This window comes from Beta vulgaris, chromosome 3 (assembly GCF_026745355.1).
Source record: "Beta vulgaris subsp. vulgaris cultivar EL10 chromosome 3, EL10.2, whole genome shotgun sequence".
Lineage (NCBI taxonomy): Eukaryota > Viridiplantae > Streptophyta > Magnoliopsida > Caryophyllales > Amaranthaceae > Beta > Beta vulgaris.
In genome coordinates, this window is record NC_079204.1 from 16,632,407 (window position 1) to 16,650,190 (window position 17,784).

At 31.4% G+C, this 17,784-nt stretch overlaps 2 protein-coding genes across 2 annotated transcripts; both read left to right on the forward strand.

The window, feature by feature from the left end:
- The first annotated feature begins 2,049 nt into the window (after nucleotides 1-2,049).
- On the forward strand, nucleotides 2,050-4,757 carry LOC130590765 (uncharacterized). The gene is made up of 5 exons (XM_057393312.1): nucleotides 2,050-2,374; nucleotides 2,657-2,794; nucleotides 3,167-3,314; nucleotides 4,041-4,378; nucleotides 4,743-4,757. The coding sequence occupies exons 1-5, from the start codon at nucleotides 2,132-2,134 to the stop codon at nucleotides 4,755-4,757; spliced, it is 882 nt and encodes a 293-aa protein (XP_057249295.1). The 5' UTR covers nucleotides 2,050-2,131.
- A 416-nt stretch (nucleotides 4,758-5,173) lies between these two features.
- Nucleotides 5,174-6,596, forward strand: LOC130590705 (uncharacterized). Its single transcript, XM_057393250.1, has 2 exons — nucleotides 5,174-5,441; nucleotides 5,978-6,596. The coding sequence occupies exons 1-2, from the start codon at nucleotides 5,208-5,210 to the stop codon at nucleotides 6,140-6,142; spliced, it is 399 nt and encodes a 132-aa protein (XP_057249233.1). The 5' UTR covers nucleotides 5,174-5,207; the 3' UTR covers nucleotides 6,143-6,596.
- Nucleotides 6,597-17,784: the final 11,188 nt, after the last annotated feature.

Here is a 17,784-nt window from a genome sequence, read left to right on the forward strand (position 1 = left end):
GGACGGGCTTAGCCCATCAAAAACGCGCGGGCTTTTTTTTTCATATTTGTTTTGTTGATCAGCAGTTTTGTTTATTTTTAGAAAAAACATTTAACGGTTATTAGGTCATTATCTTTTTTCGAGTTTGAAACTGTTTTTTGGATATCTGCTTGATTCTCGCTAGTTTTAAAACTAATTCTTCTTCTTTTCAAAGAAACCGATATATTATTTACTGATTATTTCTAGAATTTTTCTGCTTCTCTGCTGTTGAAACTTAGCGTGTTTTTTTGTTCGTAATTCATTACTGTTGCATCGCAAATATGGTAAAGAGGATCAGAGATGATGATTCTAAGTATAATTTCGTTTGATTTTTGCTGCAAATTTTTTTTTCTTCAAATTTTTAGCGTTTTTGTTGTTGTAATTGTAATGTAGCCCGAAGTCGAAGAAGGTGAAGAGTGTCGCATCTTCAGAAAAAATTTTGGCACTGTCTACTGCTGGGAAGAAGAAAGAGAAAGATGGTGATTATGATCCAAGGTAGATTTCAAGTTCTTAGGGTGCGTTCTGTTCAACTTAAAAAATTAAGTTTCAGGTCCAATAAGTTCAGATAAGTTCAGATAAGTTCAGATAAGTTGCAATAAGGTCTAATAAGTGCAATAAGTTCCAATAAGGTCTAATAAGGTCCAATAAGTTCCAATCAGGTGCAATAAGTTCCAATCAGGTGCAATAAGTTCCAATCAGGTCTAATAAGGTCCAATAAGTTCCAATCAGGTCTAATAAGGTCCAATAAGGTCCAAATAGTCAATGTTTAATAAACATTTGTATTATTGTCCACTATTTTGTTATTCATAATTTCATATCACTATAAGCGGATTATGTTATTATTAGAATTTTAATTAAAGTACCACAATGATTATATAGTATTATACTTGTATTAGTGTTTATTATTTTATTATTTATTTGTATTATGTCTATTATTTTATTATTTATTTGTATTATGTCTATTATTTTATTATTTATTTGTATTATGTCTATTATTTTATTATTCATGTTACTATTAGCTGATTATGTTATTATTAGAATTTTTTATTAAAGTACCACAATGTATAGTATTATACTTGTATTATTGTCTATTATTTGATTATTCATATTGCTATTGAATAATATTATAATCATGGTCAAATAATTAAGGTTAACAATAATAATAATAATAATAATAATAATAATAATAATAATTACAATATTTTGCAATTCGTCTTTAAATAACTAGAGATAACATGTTTTCGTTACTAATAACTATGAACGATATAAATGTTATCAATTGATTGCTTCATTATCATCACTGGAGTATCTTTCTTTATCGGAGTATATTTCTTCATCTTCTACATCATCCTCTTCAATCAATACGTTTTCTTCTACATAATCATTATTTTTTAAAGGACGAATTATAATAATTATTATTCCATAAAAAATTTTGAGGGATAGTATTTACGTTAGTGGTAATATTTATGTTATTCATGGTCAATGTTTTTGTCTAATAAGGTCAAATAAATTTCAATCAGGTCCAATAAGGTCTAATAAGTTTCAATCAGGTCCAATAAGGTCTAATAAGTTTCAATCAGGGTCAATAAGTTCCAATATGGTCTAATAAGGTCAATCAGGTTCAATCAGGTCCAATAAGTTCCAATCAGGTCCAATAAGTTCCAATCAGGTTCAATCAGGTCCAATAAGTTGAATCAGGTCAAATCAGGTCCAATCAGGTTTAATAAGTTCCAATAAGTTCAGTTCAGGTTCAATAAGTTCAGTTCAGATAAGTTCCAATAAGTTCAGGTCCAATAAGTTGAATAGAACGCACCCTTAGGGTGCGTTCTGTTCAACTTAAAAAATTAAGTTTCAGGTCCAATAAGTTCAGATAAGTTCAGATAAGTTCAGATAAGTTCAGATAAGTTGCAATAAGGTCTAATAAGTGCAATAAGTTCCAATAAGGTCTAATAATATGAACACCAGCTAAAAATGAGATGAATACTAAATGAATTTTTTCACTTCAATTAAGTTTTCATTTGATTGCTGGATGTTTTCAGTTGATGTTTTTTTTTTCATCTGGTGGAAACATTGTTTCAGTTCATGTGTATTTAGTTGTTTTTTTATGTTTTGAATGAAGATGATGAAAAAGAAGGAGAGGAGGATGAGAAGAAGAGGAATGCTGATGATGATCAGCATAAAGATGATGATGATGATGATGATGATGATGATGATGGTGATGATAAGGATCACCAGAATTATAATGAGACAAAGGATGATGATGCTGATGATAATGGTGATGCTGGTCTTTAAGGAGATGAAGACAAAGGAGGAGATAAGGATGCTGGTGTTCATGGAGATGGAGAGGAAGGTGGAAGTAAGTTCTTCTTATTGTATTGTTTCAGTTTGCTTAAATGAAAAAGTTAAATAGGTAACTGAAAGAATAAAAAGACCAACTGAAAAGTCTGATATTCTAACTGAAATAATATTAATACTAGCTGAATATCATATAAATACCAAATGAAACTTTTGGTATTTGTTTTTATTTAATCTGGTGGAAAAATATTTCAGTTTGTCAATGAATTGATTCATTTTTGATTTTGTGTTTTTCAGTTATTGTGTATTTATTTTTTTTTATTGTTTTTGTTTTTGAATGAAGATAATGAGAAAGAACCAAAGGAAGATGATAAGAAGACTGGCAATGCTGATGATGATGGTGGTCTTCAAGGAGATAAAGAGAAAGGAGGAAATAAAGAGTTGGATGCTGGGGTTCATGCAGATGGAGAGAAAGGAGGAAGTAAGTTTCTTTGATTTTATAGCTAATTGAAAGAATTTAAAGACCAACTGAAAAATGTGATGCTCTAAAGGAAATAATATCTTATAAATAGCAACTGAAATACTGTTTCAGTTTGTAACAATATGAAAACGAACTGAAGAATAAATAGGGCTAACTGAATTACTATAAAGACTAGCTGAAAAATAAACAAGTCTAACTGAAGCACTATAAAGACTAGCTGAACAATAAACAAGTCAAACTGAAAGAATATTCAGACCAACTGAAAACTTTGATACTCTAACTGAAATAGTATTAATACCAACTGAATATCATATAAATATCAAATGGAACTTTTTATATTTATTTTTTATTGTTTTTTGTTTTTGAATTAAGATGTTGAGAAAGAACAACCAAAGGAAGATGATACGAAGACGAGGAATGCTGATGATGATCAACTTAAAGGGCAAGGATAAGGATAAGTGTAAGATTTCTACACACGCCCCTACTCGCACCGCTGTTGGTGTTGATCTTGTTGATCTTCGTACTCCAACTCCTCCTCCTCCTCCTCATTGTTGAAGCTGTTGAGAATGTATATAGCAGAAAGTCTTGGAGAGTTGATTCTTCTGCTAAAAGGAAAAAGATTCCTGATTTCGATGGCCCTTCATTCCAACTATTAACTCCTAGTCCTGTTGTTGAATGTTGGATTTGCATACAGTGCAGAGAGTGGTGAGGGTGTTGGAAGTTCAATTCCAATCATCACTCCAGTAAATGTAAAATATCCTCGAGTAAGTATAGTTTTAGTTTGTGTTTTAATTTGTTTAATTTTTTGTTTAGTTAGTGATGTTTCTTGTCATTTAGTATATCTTTATTTCAGTTAGTGTATGTTTGTTGTCAGTTAGTGTTTGTTTCTTGTCAGTTAGTATCGGTTTATGTTTGAGTTAGTGTAAGTTTTATGTCAGTTAGTGTTTGTTTCTTGTTAGTTAGTATTATTTTATGTAGTTAGTGTATCTTTCTTGTCAGTTAGTAATAGTTTATTTTTCATTTGGTTTGTGTTTCTTGTCAGTTAGTATCTGTTTCTATTTTCAGTTAGTGTATGTTTATCTTTCAGTTAGTATATGTGTCATTTTTTTGATATATTGAATGCAGGGTGATGGCTCTTATTCTGATCAATCATCATACAAATCCTACAAACCTCAGAAACAATCAAAGTCAGAAATTCCTTCAACACCTGAATTATTGAAGGGGTGGGACTATGACCCTACTTCAGAGAAATCTGAGAAAGTTGTGAGAGTTAAGGAACCAGGTGATGATTATGACGATGAAGGTTTGGAGGATCTCATTGATAGGGTTTGTGCACAAGGAGTTGATTCTAATGAGCCCAAAAAAGAAGAGGAAGAGAAGGAAGCTGGTGTTTGTTCATCTTCTACACCTGGATTGCATGTTGTTCCTGTCAACAATCATGGCATAATATTGTGTCGAAGTTTGCAACAATATAATAAGTATTTGAGTGATCTGTCTCCTGAGCAGAGGTTGCTGGTTGATTATCTATTTTACAATGAGTATGAAGATGTTGCATTTATGTCATTGGATATAGATTCTGAAGAAGTGAAGATGAAAAATCAAATATGCAAAGTGAACTAACAAGTGATCTCATTGTGGATTTTGATAATCCTCATAGCAACTATGCGGTTCAGTTGTACAAATTCGACTTAATTAGCATGCCTCGTCAAGGTTGGCTCACATGTGGAGTTATTGACGGATGCGCCTTCATGTTCAATAGGCAAGAAGAGGAATCACCTTCTGCAACAAGGAGATTCTGGTTTAATATTATGCCTTTTGTAAGTGTTTATTGTTATTGCTTAGTTTTATATGTTTGTTTTCATTTGGTCATATTATTTTTTCAGTTGGTCATCTTCTGTTTTTCAGTTTGTCATATTATGTTTTTGAGTTGGTCACATTATTTTTTCAGTCTAATGAAAAGTAAATAAGTGTAACTGACAACTAAATAAGTCTAACTGAAAACTAAATAAGTCTAGCTGAATAATAAATAAGTCTAAATGAAAATAAAGAAGTCTAACTGAAATAGTGGAAATGCTAACTTAAAATTTCATTAGACTAAATGAAGTAATATGAAGCCCAACTGAAAACTAAATGAGTCTAACTGAAAACTAAATAAGTCTAATTGAAAACTTAATAAGTCTAACTGGAAACTAAATAAGTCTAACTGAAAACTAAATAAATCTAACTGAATAATAAATAAGTCTAACTGAAAACTAAATTTGGTCATATTATTTTTTCAGTTGGTCATCTTCTGTTTTTCAGTTTGTCATATTATGTTTTTCAGTTGGTCATATTATTTTTTCAGTTGGTCATCTTCTGTCTTTCAGTTTGTCATATTATCTGTTTTCTTTTGTTGTAGAACTATATCGATTGGATGTGTGCTGAGAAGGTAAAAAAGGTTCAGTTTGAGAGTGAGATTGCTGAAAATGAGATTATTTTGAAAAAGCTGGAGGGCACTAGTCAGTATGATCAGAAGTTGAAGGAATGGGAAGAAAAGAAGAAAAAGCTGGTTACAAAAGATGATGATTTATACTACAAGAAATGTAAGGAAGCTATTTCTTCATGGGTGAAATCATTTCCAGGGAATGATATTCGAGAAGCTGAACTGGTTAGTTGTATTATTGTTAACCATTTTTTTATTTGTTTTGATTTCACTTAGTATTATTTTATGTTTTATTTAGTGTATGTTTGTTGTCAGTTAGTGTATGTTTCATGTCAGGTAGTATTAGTTTATGTTTCATTTAGTTTATGTTTTTTGTCAGTTAGTGTATGTTACTTGTCAGTTAGTATTAGTTTATGTTTCAGTCAGTGTATGTTCCTATTTCAGTTAGTGTATGTTACTTGTCAGTTAGTATTAGTTTATGTTTCAGTTAGTGTATGTTTCTATGTCAGTTAGTGTATCTTTCTATTTCACTTAGTGTATGTTACTTGTCAGTTAGTCCTAGTTTATGTTTTCAGTTAGTGTATGTTTTTAGTTCAGTTAGTGTATATAAATGAGTTGGAGTAATTTACATTTCAGTCATTGTTTTCAATCTTTCAGTTAGTGTATGTTTTTGTTTCAGCTAGTGTTTTTAGTATTTCATTTAGTTTTTTGTTCTCTGTCAGGTAGACTTATTGCTTTTGCATCTTATGTTTATCTTCCAGATTTTTGTTCCTGTTCACAAGGATGATCATTATACTGTCTTGGTGCTGAACAAGAAAGCTAAAAGGATTGACAATATTGACAATCGTACAGACATGAAGGACATTGATAGATATAAGCATGAGGAATTTAACGGTCTTACATACTTTGTACGTACCTTTTTATGAGCATTTGTATTTTTTTTTTGTTCCATTTTATTACTTGTTTTTTAATTGTTGTTTACTTTTTGATCTTCAAATGCAGTGTCGTGCTTTTGATTCTTTTATGCAAGTTACTATTAGATGTCGTGATTTTTATCATCTCCACCATTGGCAAACATCAACTCTTTATTTCCCTTGGAGAAGCAAGGACAACAATTTTGATTGTGGTGTCTATGCAATCAAAACCATGGAGCTGTATGATGGTCAAAATACTAACCATTTTGCACTTGTTGACCTAAAAAGGGTATGATTACTTTATTGTTTTTAGGGAGTATTTTGCTTGTTAGATTTCTGTTTTTGAAAGTTTTTTAATAGAAAAGGGTATGATAGCCAGTTAGTGAAGGACTTGAAAGACTAGCTGAAAAACAAAGATGTCTAACTGAAGCACTATAAAGACTAGCTGACAAATAATTAAGTCTAACTGAAGCACTGTAAAGACTAGCTGAGAAATAAACAAGTCTAACTGAAACACAATAAATACTAGCTGAAAAACAATCAAGTCTAACTGAAACACAATCATTACTAGCTGAAAGCATTATAACACTACAAAAAAAACTACATATAGAGGCAATCCAAAATTGCATCTAAATATATATTTGTAGCCTCTAATGGTGTTTAGAAATAATTTTTTGGTTGCCTCTAATTAGTCCGTCGCTAATTATAGGTTGCCCCTAATGCCACGTTTTAGAGGCAGACAAGTTATGGTGCTGCTAAAGACTCTTATGTTTAGAGACAACCATATGCCTGTCGCTAATTATAGGTTGCCCCTAATGCCACGTTTTAGAGGCAGACAAATTATGGTATCTGCTAAAGACTCTTAAGTTTAGAGGCAAACATATGACTGTCGCTAATTATAGGTTGCCCCTAATGCGTCAGTTAGAGGCAGACAAGTTATGGTGCGGCTAAAGACTGATATGTTTGAGGCAACCATGTGTCTGTCGCTAATAATAGGTTGCCCCTAATGCCACCTTTTGAGGCACACAAGTTACAATTCTGCTAAAGCCTCTTACATTTAGAGGCAACCATATGTCTGTCGCTAATTATAGGTTGCCCCTAATGCCACCTTTTTGGGGCACACAAGTTATATTGCTGATAAGACCACTTATATTTAGAGGCACCATAAATCTATCTCTAATTATATGTTGCCTCTAATGCAACCATAAGTTAGTCGCTAAAGGATGTTTTTAGGTGCAACTTTTGACATTTTTATTAAAACTATTAGGGGCAACTACACATTTTACAGTTTAAGATTTATGAATTAATACATATATATGCTATAGTAATACTAAAAGTAAACAACAAAACAATTTAATGAATCAATAAAAAGCTACTATATAGATAAAAAATAATTGTCATTTATATAAACACCTTAATCAACTAACATGTCTAGTTGGTTGTTCACAATTGTTACAGTAAAAACAAATTGGAAACTACAAGAGAAAAAAAAAAAAAGATATCTAATAGTTTGAATAGTGTCATTCCATTTTTCAATTGCCTCAGTCTCTGTTAGTGTCATGCTATTTTCTTCCTCATATTATTCTTCAAAATAGTTGGATTCCGCAAGCACCTGCAACACATGGATATAGTAAATATTAGTTTAATAACAAATATTAGTTTAACAAAGTTGTAATAACTTGTACAATAATTGGCTTAGCCGGTAGTAGTAGCACGCAGTGGCACGACAACTTGCACCGGAAACAACTAAAAAGCATAGCAACCGCTGCAATAACACAAGATTATGTACATGAACAACAATGATCATGCAAAAACAAACATGAGCAAGTCAACAGCACAAACCTTTCCAAATTGACCAAAAATACTTATTTAACAGCATCAAAGCCACAACTAGAAGGATTCAGGTAGCAATTTTATTCACCATTATTTACAACTGTTATAGTAAAAAGAGCAGTGATTTTTACTTTTTCTCTCCTGGCCAAAATCAGTTATTTTTAGACTTGAACAAGATAACCTCAAAACTATATATCAGTAAAAAGAGCAAATTCATTCTGTTCTCATACATGACCTGAACAAACTCTAGAAAACCTCACACAGAACTGAACCTTATAAGTCCATATTCTAGTCAATAGGTGCTATATACAAGTACACTACTGAAAAAATAAGTTTGAGGTAAAGAACTTGGACACTTTTGATAAATTATTATTTATGTTTAATTATGTAGATAACTTCGTATTCATTTGGACTCTAATATAGATGAACAATTTTTTTACTCTTAGATTACAAAATTAATGTCGCGGAGGAAAAAATGGTTAAATCGCAAACCAAATCGCACCAAACCGTTTTGCATGGTTCGGTTTGGGTTGGTTTGGACAAAGTGCGGTGCGGTTTGGATTGAAAAAATATCAAATCGTATATTTGCGATTTGGATTAGATTACATCCCGAACCGCATCAACTCAAACCGCAAACACCCCTACTCACAAATATTGTGATTCCTAAAGGTGATCCAGATATAGGCTCATCACTAAATAGAAGTTGTAGAGTTTCCATTTGGTATGTTGTGACTCCCCCCCCCCCACGTGCTTGGGTGCTTGCGGAGCACCACAAGAATGGCACAAAGCACAGTGGTGTGGCAATGTGGCTGGTGGTTGTAAAGTCCAGATAAAAGTGCAACGGTTAAGAAGCCATCATCATATATACTTAATTCAAAAAGAAAGCATGACAATGATGCCCTACAAGTTGCTACTTTTCCATACAACACCTAGCTTAGCTGATATTGTCATATCTCTCTGTTTTTACGGATCCTATGCTGCTTAGGTTTTCCACACATGTTTCAAGTCTGCCGTCTCACCGGTTTTCATTTCTTAAGTCCAAAACCAACAATGACAATGATTTTTTATCCCACATTATAGGATCGTGATTCATTCTTCATTTCTTTGCCTATATAGTATATTGGCTATCCCATCATAATATTTAATATTATTAATCTTTTTATTTTATTATTCTTTTCATATTGTCTGGTAGAGTAATTTATAGGATTAATCAAACATTTTCTTAAATCAAAAGAATGCAATGTGCATTACTGTTACGTCACCCAAACTACCAAGTCTCCACTATTTTTGTTTTGATTGAACATTAGAAGTTCCTCCTACAATTTAGTATGACTCTGTTTCGTTTTTCCGACGAAAAGGAAAATTTTCTTTTACAAAATTCATATGGTATTCACAGTATAAAAGTCAAATCCAATATAATATAAATTTAAAAATCTTATATTATAATTAAGAAAATTAAATTTATGCATATTCAAGTGCATCTCCAAATTAATGTGACTTGATGCCTTTGAAGGCGTCCATCTTTACAATCCGCTCTATAATTGTATTGACCCAAAAACTTGTAACATATCTAAAATCATGTAAATTTCCAATTATATTCACCACAATCTTCAATTTGAAAATAGAAAAACAAACAAACAAAACTCATACGATAGACAAGAACAAATAATCTCTACAAGAGAGAGAAACTCCCACATATAGAGATAAATTTGTTATGAGAAAAACTAAAGCGCTATGATAAAGAAAATCTATTAGAGGAGGAGCTTACCATTAGTTGTTGACGACAGTCCCAAGTAGACATGTTTAGGATTTGATGAGAAGAGCGGAAAAAAGTGAGAAGAGGAGGCTAAGAAGAAATTTAACTTGAGTATTTTTGTATTTTATATTCTACATACGTAATAGCAATTTAACTTTAGTCTTTCTCAGAGTAATGTGAAGAGAACATAATAGTACAATGTATTTCAAAATATCAACTTTCTATAATTCTATTATAATTAATCAAACCAATTGTGAAAAATGGATTCTAGAGATAGTGCATATTCTAAACGAGACTAAGCCACAAAACCGAGGTCGGAGGAAAGACCACTTACGGGGAGTTTGGTATGAGGGATTGGGAGTTTGGAGATTAGAGGATAGGATTGGGAATGGGAGTTAGAAGGTGGGAATTCATTAAATATATCTCAATCCCTTGTTTGGTGTGTTAGTGCGATTATGTTGGGAATATTATTATCCCATGTTTGGTATGAGGTATTTAAGTAGGGAATATATTGCTAAATTACAAATTTGCCATTTTAATGAAGGATAGCAAAAGAAGAGCAAGCAATATTGGTGAAGTATATTTTAATGAAGGGTAAATTCGTCTTTTAACATAACCAGAAATAATCCTCCTCCCTAATACTTCCCCCCATGTCTTATTTTCGTGGGATAAGGGGGGGTTTAATCCCATTCCCCTTCACATATCAATTTAGATATCCCCTCAAACAAACATGGGATATCTACCCATGGGGATATAATATCCCATTCCCACCCCCTAATCCCCCTAAACAAACACCCCCTTAAGGATTTCTTTGGGAAGGTTATCATTTATGGGTCGTTTGGTTCAAGATATGGGATATAAAGGGAATTGAAACAAATAAATGAGGAAAATGATAATAAAAATGGTTACATTTATTGGGTGTTTGGTTCAAGCCATGGAATGGTAACCATTACCACCAACTAATGGATTTTGTTACTTGAGGGGAGAGGAGGTAACAAATTGAGAGAGTCCATTACCACACCAACTAATGGTAATGGATTGGTGAGGGGTTGAACCACACATGAAGAAAGGGAGTCGGTAATTGATTCCGTTTCTTAGATCCAAAAAATAGTGAACCAAACCGACTCTTAAAGTTAATATGCATGAACTATTTTTTAAGGATTACTATATTGTAAATAGAAGTAGGGGTGAGCAAATAATCCAAGTATCCAATGGTGGACACAATACCGGTTAGGAACATTTGATTTTAAAAACAGAAATCAAGTTCGACCTTCTCGTTAGAGCATGTATAAGAGTATTTATAATGAAGCTCTCCATTCTCCAATGAGCTTTCCAACTAGCTCTCTAAGGAGAGAGAAAATGAGAGCTAGTTCTATTCCAATAATTGGACTATTGGGGATTCTTCATAGTCTCCCCATGGAGATACTTATTACAAAGTATTTCCATGGAGATACTTTGAAAAAAAAGATGGAGAGCCTTTACTTTTTTTTATTAGCATGACACATGCCCTTATTTTTTTTGCCATGCATGGGACTACATAGAGTATGGAGAGCTTGTTGGAGAGCCAAATACCATTATTGGTATTTTTTTTAACACGAATCTTGAAATAGATAGAATAAGGAGAGAGAGTGGAGAGACCCTTGGAGATGCATTTATCATATAATGAGGTTCTTGGAAGGGATCTCCAACTAACTCTTCAAGGAGAAAGCTAATTCTTACTTAAACAATGAGACTCTTGGGTGTGTCCACTGGCAGAGCCAGTATAGGGCATGGGGGTCACGTGACCCCCGAATCAAAAAATTATTTTTTAGGATTTTAGTTATATAAGAAAAAACCACAGTTGTTGCGTCAGTCACAAACAACATCCAGGGCCAAAAAAGAGAAAACTTTGGGTCCTGTGGCTGTATTCTTGTCTAGCACTTGCAAATTTATCTTTATCATTATTAATGGGAGTGGGCCCAATTCCCATAAGATTTTTAATTAAAACAACCTAAAAAAATAAAAAATATTTTAATTTTTAAAACTTAAACATATCACTTTCTAGTTTCTCCCTCTTTTCTTTCTCAATACTCATCTCACTCACGGTATTCAAAAGTGAAGTCCTTCATATCAGAGTTCAGGCTTTTGGCTTCACGTCTTAAGACGCTGGAGTCCGGCGACCACCGCACGCGTGCAGTCCACTGCCATGCTGACCAGGAGACCACCGTACCGCTGTTCTCACATCTCTAATTCTCCTCCGACCGTCGCGCCAACCGTCATGTATTGAAAGAGTTTAATTTTTTACATTATTAATTTCTTAATTCCTATATTGTATATTGAAAATCTTAATTATTTGATTGATATTGATTGTAATATTTGGCTACGTGTGTGTATTTTCGAATTTGTGAATTTGATTGATTCCCTTTGTTGTTAAGTTTTTTTGTCAATGTGTGAATTTATATAAATTAGGTAGCGTTAATTAATTTAGAATTTCATATGATGATTTAATTTCTTTATGATGGTAATTTATTGATTGATTTTCATATGGTTTAATAATTAGTTCATATGTGTTAATTTGTATTGTATAATGAATATAGGAAACGATGAGTGATACACGTAGATAAAAAAAAAAAAATCAAAGGCAATGTTTTTTGCGTTGTAAAATTTGTAATATCGAATATCTTTTGTCTTATTTTGTGACCCCCGATTTTGAAATCCTGGTTACGCCACTGGGTGTGTCTTGAGTACTATATCACTGTATCTCTAGGGAGACACTTCGAAAAGTGTCTCTTGGAGGAGATACGATTTGGGAGAAATGGAAGATGACTCATTGCCCCCAACAAATCAATTGATAATACATCGCACAAAGAAATGAGTTTCATTAATTGTTATGGGGACCATTAGTGAAATATACAATGGAGAGCTCTTTAAAGAGCTTTATCGTTGTTGGGTGTTTTTTAAATATAGTTTTTAGAAGTAGCTTGAAGAGAGAGAATAGTGGAGAGTTTACTGTAGAGTCATTACCATTGTAGATGCTCTAAAAACTTTAATAGGAGTTGGTTGAAATCGCTTCTGATTTGCAAAGTTTTGGAACTAAAACTAGATGGCTGCCTCATTAATAGCGGCTTAATTAGAAAAGCCATAAAAATTCTTGGATACATAGAATAGATAGGAAAAGTAACATAATAATAACTTTTTCATGAGGACTTGCATATATTTATCAATAAAAAAAATGACTAGATAACGAAAGTCGAAATTCATACCTAAAGGTAGCAATGATGCGAGTCGAGTTCGAGTTTCCGTTAGTTCGACACAACTTGCTAACTTCTCGAGTTGAGTCAAACTTACTCGTAGAATATTGACTTAGTATTGACAGCGCATTGACGAGTTCCCTTGAGTTGAGTATTAGTCGAGCCGATCTCGAGTAACTTGCAGATTGTGTCATTTGTTTACTACCCTTAGGATAGAAATTATTTTTGATTTGGACAATTCACTTTTGGTAATAATTGATATTGTGGGTATCTCATGAGTTTTCGAGTTGAGTACTAGATAACTCAATTCAACTTGACAACATCGCATGTCGAGCTCGATTTTAATTTAAGCTCATTCGATTTGACTTTTTACCGAGTTGGTCTCGATTAGCTCGTCAGCTGTCTCATACTCTCATCTCATTGTTACCTCTATTCATATCCTACACTTTCCTTTCCATTTATAAATTTTTCAAAAATCAGAAAGGAGTTCAAGAATATTACCTTCTAGATTATATATATTTAAAGTTATGGCATAATAGTTAAATATTCTTAAACTAGGTTTTGGACCCGTGCATAATGCACGGGAACTTTAATACAATAAAAATGTTTATATATCCGCTACATTGAAAACATATAAACGATTATTTACGTCTACTTGATCAAAAACTTTGTGTTTAAGAGAAATATACATTTATATTAATTATAAAGTTGTTTAACAGATACATGATATTCATATGTTTTGGAAGACTTCTTTTTAGAGCAAAACAAAATGTTTTAAGAAGCTACTTCATCCGTTCGTAGTCTAATATAACAATGAGATTTTTACACTATTCATTCACTATCATACCCTTTCACTATATATTGTCATTTTTATGTAAAGACAAATATAGTCATGTGGGGTATTGTTAGATCCGTCTTGATATATACTTTCAAAATATCAAATGTGTATAATTTTACTAAATAGTAAATAAAGATATTAATAGTAAAAATTGAGCATTGGCAAGCGTGAAAACCCAATTGCTGCAGTAGAAAAAGAACGGAAGAAGTATAATATAGTCAGAAGCAATTATCTCTATTATATAAGAGAAGGGGGAGCAATGGTGTCCTCTTTTGAAATGCCTATTTTGCCCCCCCTTCCCATTCTAAATTACAAATTCACTTACAAATCAAAGGGGACTTCAAACAAAAATACCAAAAATATAATTATAACAATCACTCACAAGTCAACTAAAATCATAAAATTGCATAATTTACGTTATGCAAATCACTAAAATGAGGAAACTTCATAAAAACTTAAAAATTCACTTACAAACTACAACTTATGAAAAAGTTGACTTGAAATCAAAGTGTCCACTTTCTTTATAATTTATGAAGTACTGTACTTAATTCAGATTCAACTAAAAAATTATAATATTTGAAATCATAAATAAATTCAATAAAATTTCTATTTTGTTCATAGAATTTAACTTTGAAAAGTTAAAAAAACAAAAAGAATGGTGAGAGACTTAAGTGAAAGAAACTAAACCAATCAAATTTTGCAACTAAAAACAATTATACTTTGTATGTCTAATGTTCAAATTTTGATTCTTATGCCGAAGAAAATCGACTTTATGTTTTGAAAAGAAATTCAAGCACGCATCGCGCGCAAAAAATTCTAGTATCATCATAAGTAAAGCCAACAACACCTTAGGAGGAAGATTGGAATTCCAGATTTTCTTCCACACTTCCGATACAATAGAATCGCCAACAACTGTATGGGAATTCTTAAAAAAATTAATAAAGTGATGGTCTTATTTAGTAGAACATACCAATTTTGGTGTAGCCCCATAGAAAGCCATCATCTAAGGGTTGAGATGGTAAAGGTTAAGGATCTCAACCGCCTCAACAGGGAGAAAATTTGCACGAACTTGGTTTTCATCCCAGTAACCAGTGGGGGGGGTCAATCGTCTCAGAAACTCTCTCTACATTACATCTTCATTTTTTCCTCGAAATGGCCTTAAAGTATTAGACTTCCCATTATCTTTCTGATATAGGAGTACTATTAGGCAATTTTTACCAATGACTGAGAAATGGCTACATAAAATTGGCCATGACTGAGAACTGGTCTCGGGAGATACAAACCCACCATGCGATAGGGATTGTCCTTGACTTTTGACACACGACCAACTAAAATTGCCTTTTTTGAAACCTCAGAGGAAATTTGTTCCATCTGACGGAATGAGTACCATACGGGGTATAAATACCTTATTCCACGTTGCTACCTAAAATGACCACAATTTCGATGATATATTGTATCATACTTTATTCCCCATTTCATCTGGTGGAATGAGTATCATACAGGGTTTCCCCACTCTACTTTTTTCCTAAATACCTTATTCCCCGTTGCTACTTGAAATGATCACAATTTCGATGATATATTGTATCATACCTTATTTCCCATTCCATCTGACGGAATGAGTATAATACAGGGTTTCTCAATTTACTTTTCACCTCCCAAAGACTACCTCAAGTGACTTCAATGGTCCACAATTAACCCTTATTCATTAATTTCTTCCTAAAACCAATTTTCGAATATATTAAGCGAACTAAAGTTTTAATATTCATTAAGACTAATTTAGAAAATGTAAACAAATATAAATACGCACTACTTGTATAATATATGTGTGTTTTATAGGTTCTTTATAAGATGTACATTTCAATATTATCTTCTACATCAAAGAAAAAAAAAACCAAAACAAAGTTAAATAAATTAACAACTTTTCCAATTCAATAACTTTATTTGATCTTTTCAAAACAGTTTCACTCTATTATAAACCAATTAAACTTGAATACTTATAAATCCCCCTTTTTTTTTTACATATAAGCTTGACAATTAACTCATCTTGTTGATTCACCTTCTAAATTAGTGTCGCAATGCTCATTAGATATCTCTCTTTCCAGTCTAATATCGTCCACACGATTTATGGTTTAAAAATTGTAACATTACTTTTATATAAATTATAAGATAATTATTTTACTTGTAGTTCCCTAAAATGACCACAATTTTGATGATATATTTTATCTTACATCATTCCCCATTTCATCTAACTGAATGAGTATTATACAATATTAATTATATAAGAAAATCATGGCGCTGCTTAACTTTAATGATGAATAAGTGAGAAATATCTATTTTAGCAAGGAAACTATATTTAATCATGCATATAAGAAATAATTATTGATATCCTATAATGTCAACTACTTCATGATTCACTCATACTTTCATATATAATTTGAGTTTAGGATGTTAAATTTATGAACAGTTATATTAGTTTTTTTTTTGCAAGAATAATTAGTTAAAGAATATTGGATTATATTGAAGAAAAATAATTACTATTCTTAGTTTCTTAATACACGCAACATATTTCTTTTTGGGATATTTCATAAAACTTGCAAAATAATTCGCAAACTATTATAAAAATTAAAGAAAGCTTTATTTTATAATTTAAGCACATGTGTCATGTTTTCACTCTCTCTCCTACTCTTTTATTTTATAATTTTTATAGAATGGGCCAAATTCAAAGTGTGTGAATTTTCTTTAAAAATGATATTAGTATCAAGCGTAAGTTCATAAGTGTATGTACTTATATCGTTTGTTTCATTTGAATGTAAGAATGTGGGAAAATATTTGAGTGACCCTAGTCCCTAAGCCTAAGGTTGTCAACCTTCTTAGTCGCAATAATAGAATAATATATTAATATATATCCAATAAATTGGAGAGAGAATTGCCATAGATTAATGTTTTAATGTACTCTTGACCTTAACTTTTTAGTAGTGAGAAGAATATCCATTTTTATCTTTAAACAACTTATCTTGTCTGACATTTTCTTAATTCTCCCTTAAGTTGTCTGAAAAACACTTAATTATTATATCTAAATTTGTTTAATCTTATCTAAATTTTCCAAACTTATATTATCATAGTTATGTCAAAATTAGTTAAAGTAGACAGATGCTTATATATTGGTTTTCATTTTTTTTTACCTAATTCAATTTCTTGAACATATATATAGATGAACTCTTATTTTACCTCTCTCACTTTAACTTTGTTTTTTTTAAAAAAAATACTTTTAGTATGTATTGGTCATGGATATGATTTTTTTATGATTATCATATTAGCTTACCTAAACCACTTTGGGACTAAAAATTGAATATTTGAGTTGTTATTGTTTTTGTTATATGTAATCTCTAGTCATAATCATGGTGTGTTATATTTTTTTCAACAAAATCATCTTTTTATTTCTTGTTTGGTAATAAATAAACTTGCATTACTATTATTATTACATTTGCATATTTTCTTGAAGGGGCTAGCATCTCATGATAAGGTGTGGTATTCATTACCAAAAGTGAATAATATTAAAAAAAACTTATTAGACCAATGTACCCATTGGCTTGAAATTAGGTAATTTTTAAATTAATTATATTATATAAGTTTGATAGGTGTGATGAAAAACTAAAATTGTTATACCAACGCACCCATTGGCTTGTACTTAGCTAATATTTGTTTTATATTTGAAATTTCATATTTTGACTTTTTGAGTATCTTGTATTAGTGAAAAACTTAAAGTTGTTATATCAATTCATCTTTTTCATTGTATATTTTCTCTCTCCTCTAAATTGGTATTTAGCTTGAAAATAATTCCATAACTGGTTTTTGTGAAAATAATAAGAATGACCGCTAAGATAATATATGATTTTCGTTTTAAAAAAAAGATAATATTTGATTTGTTTCCTTAATTGATAATTGGTTGATTGATTCCTTTAGTTATTGTAGTTGATATTATTTCCTTCATTGTTAC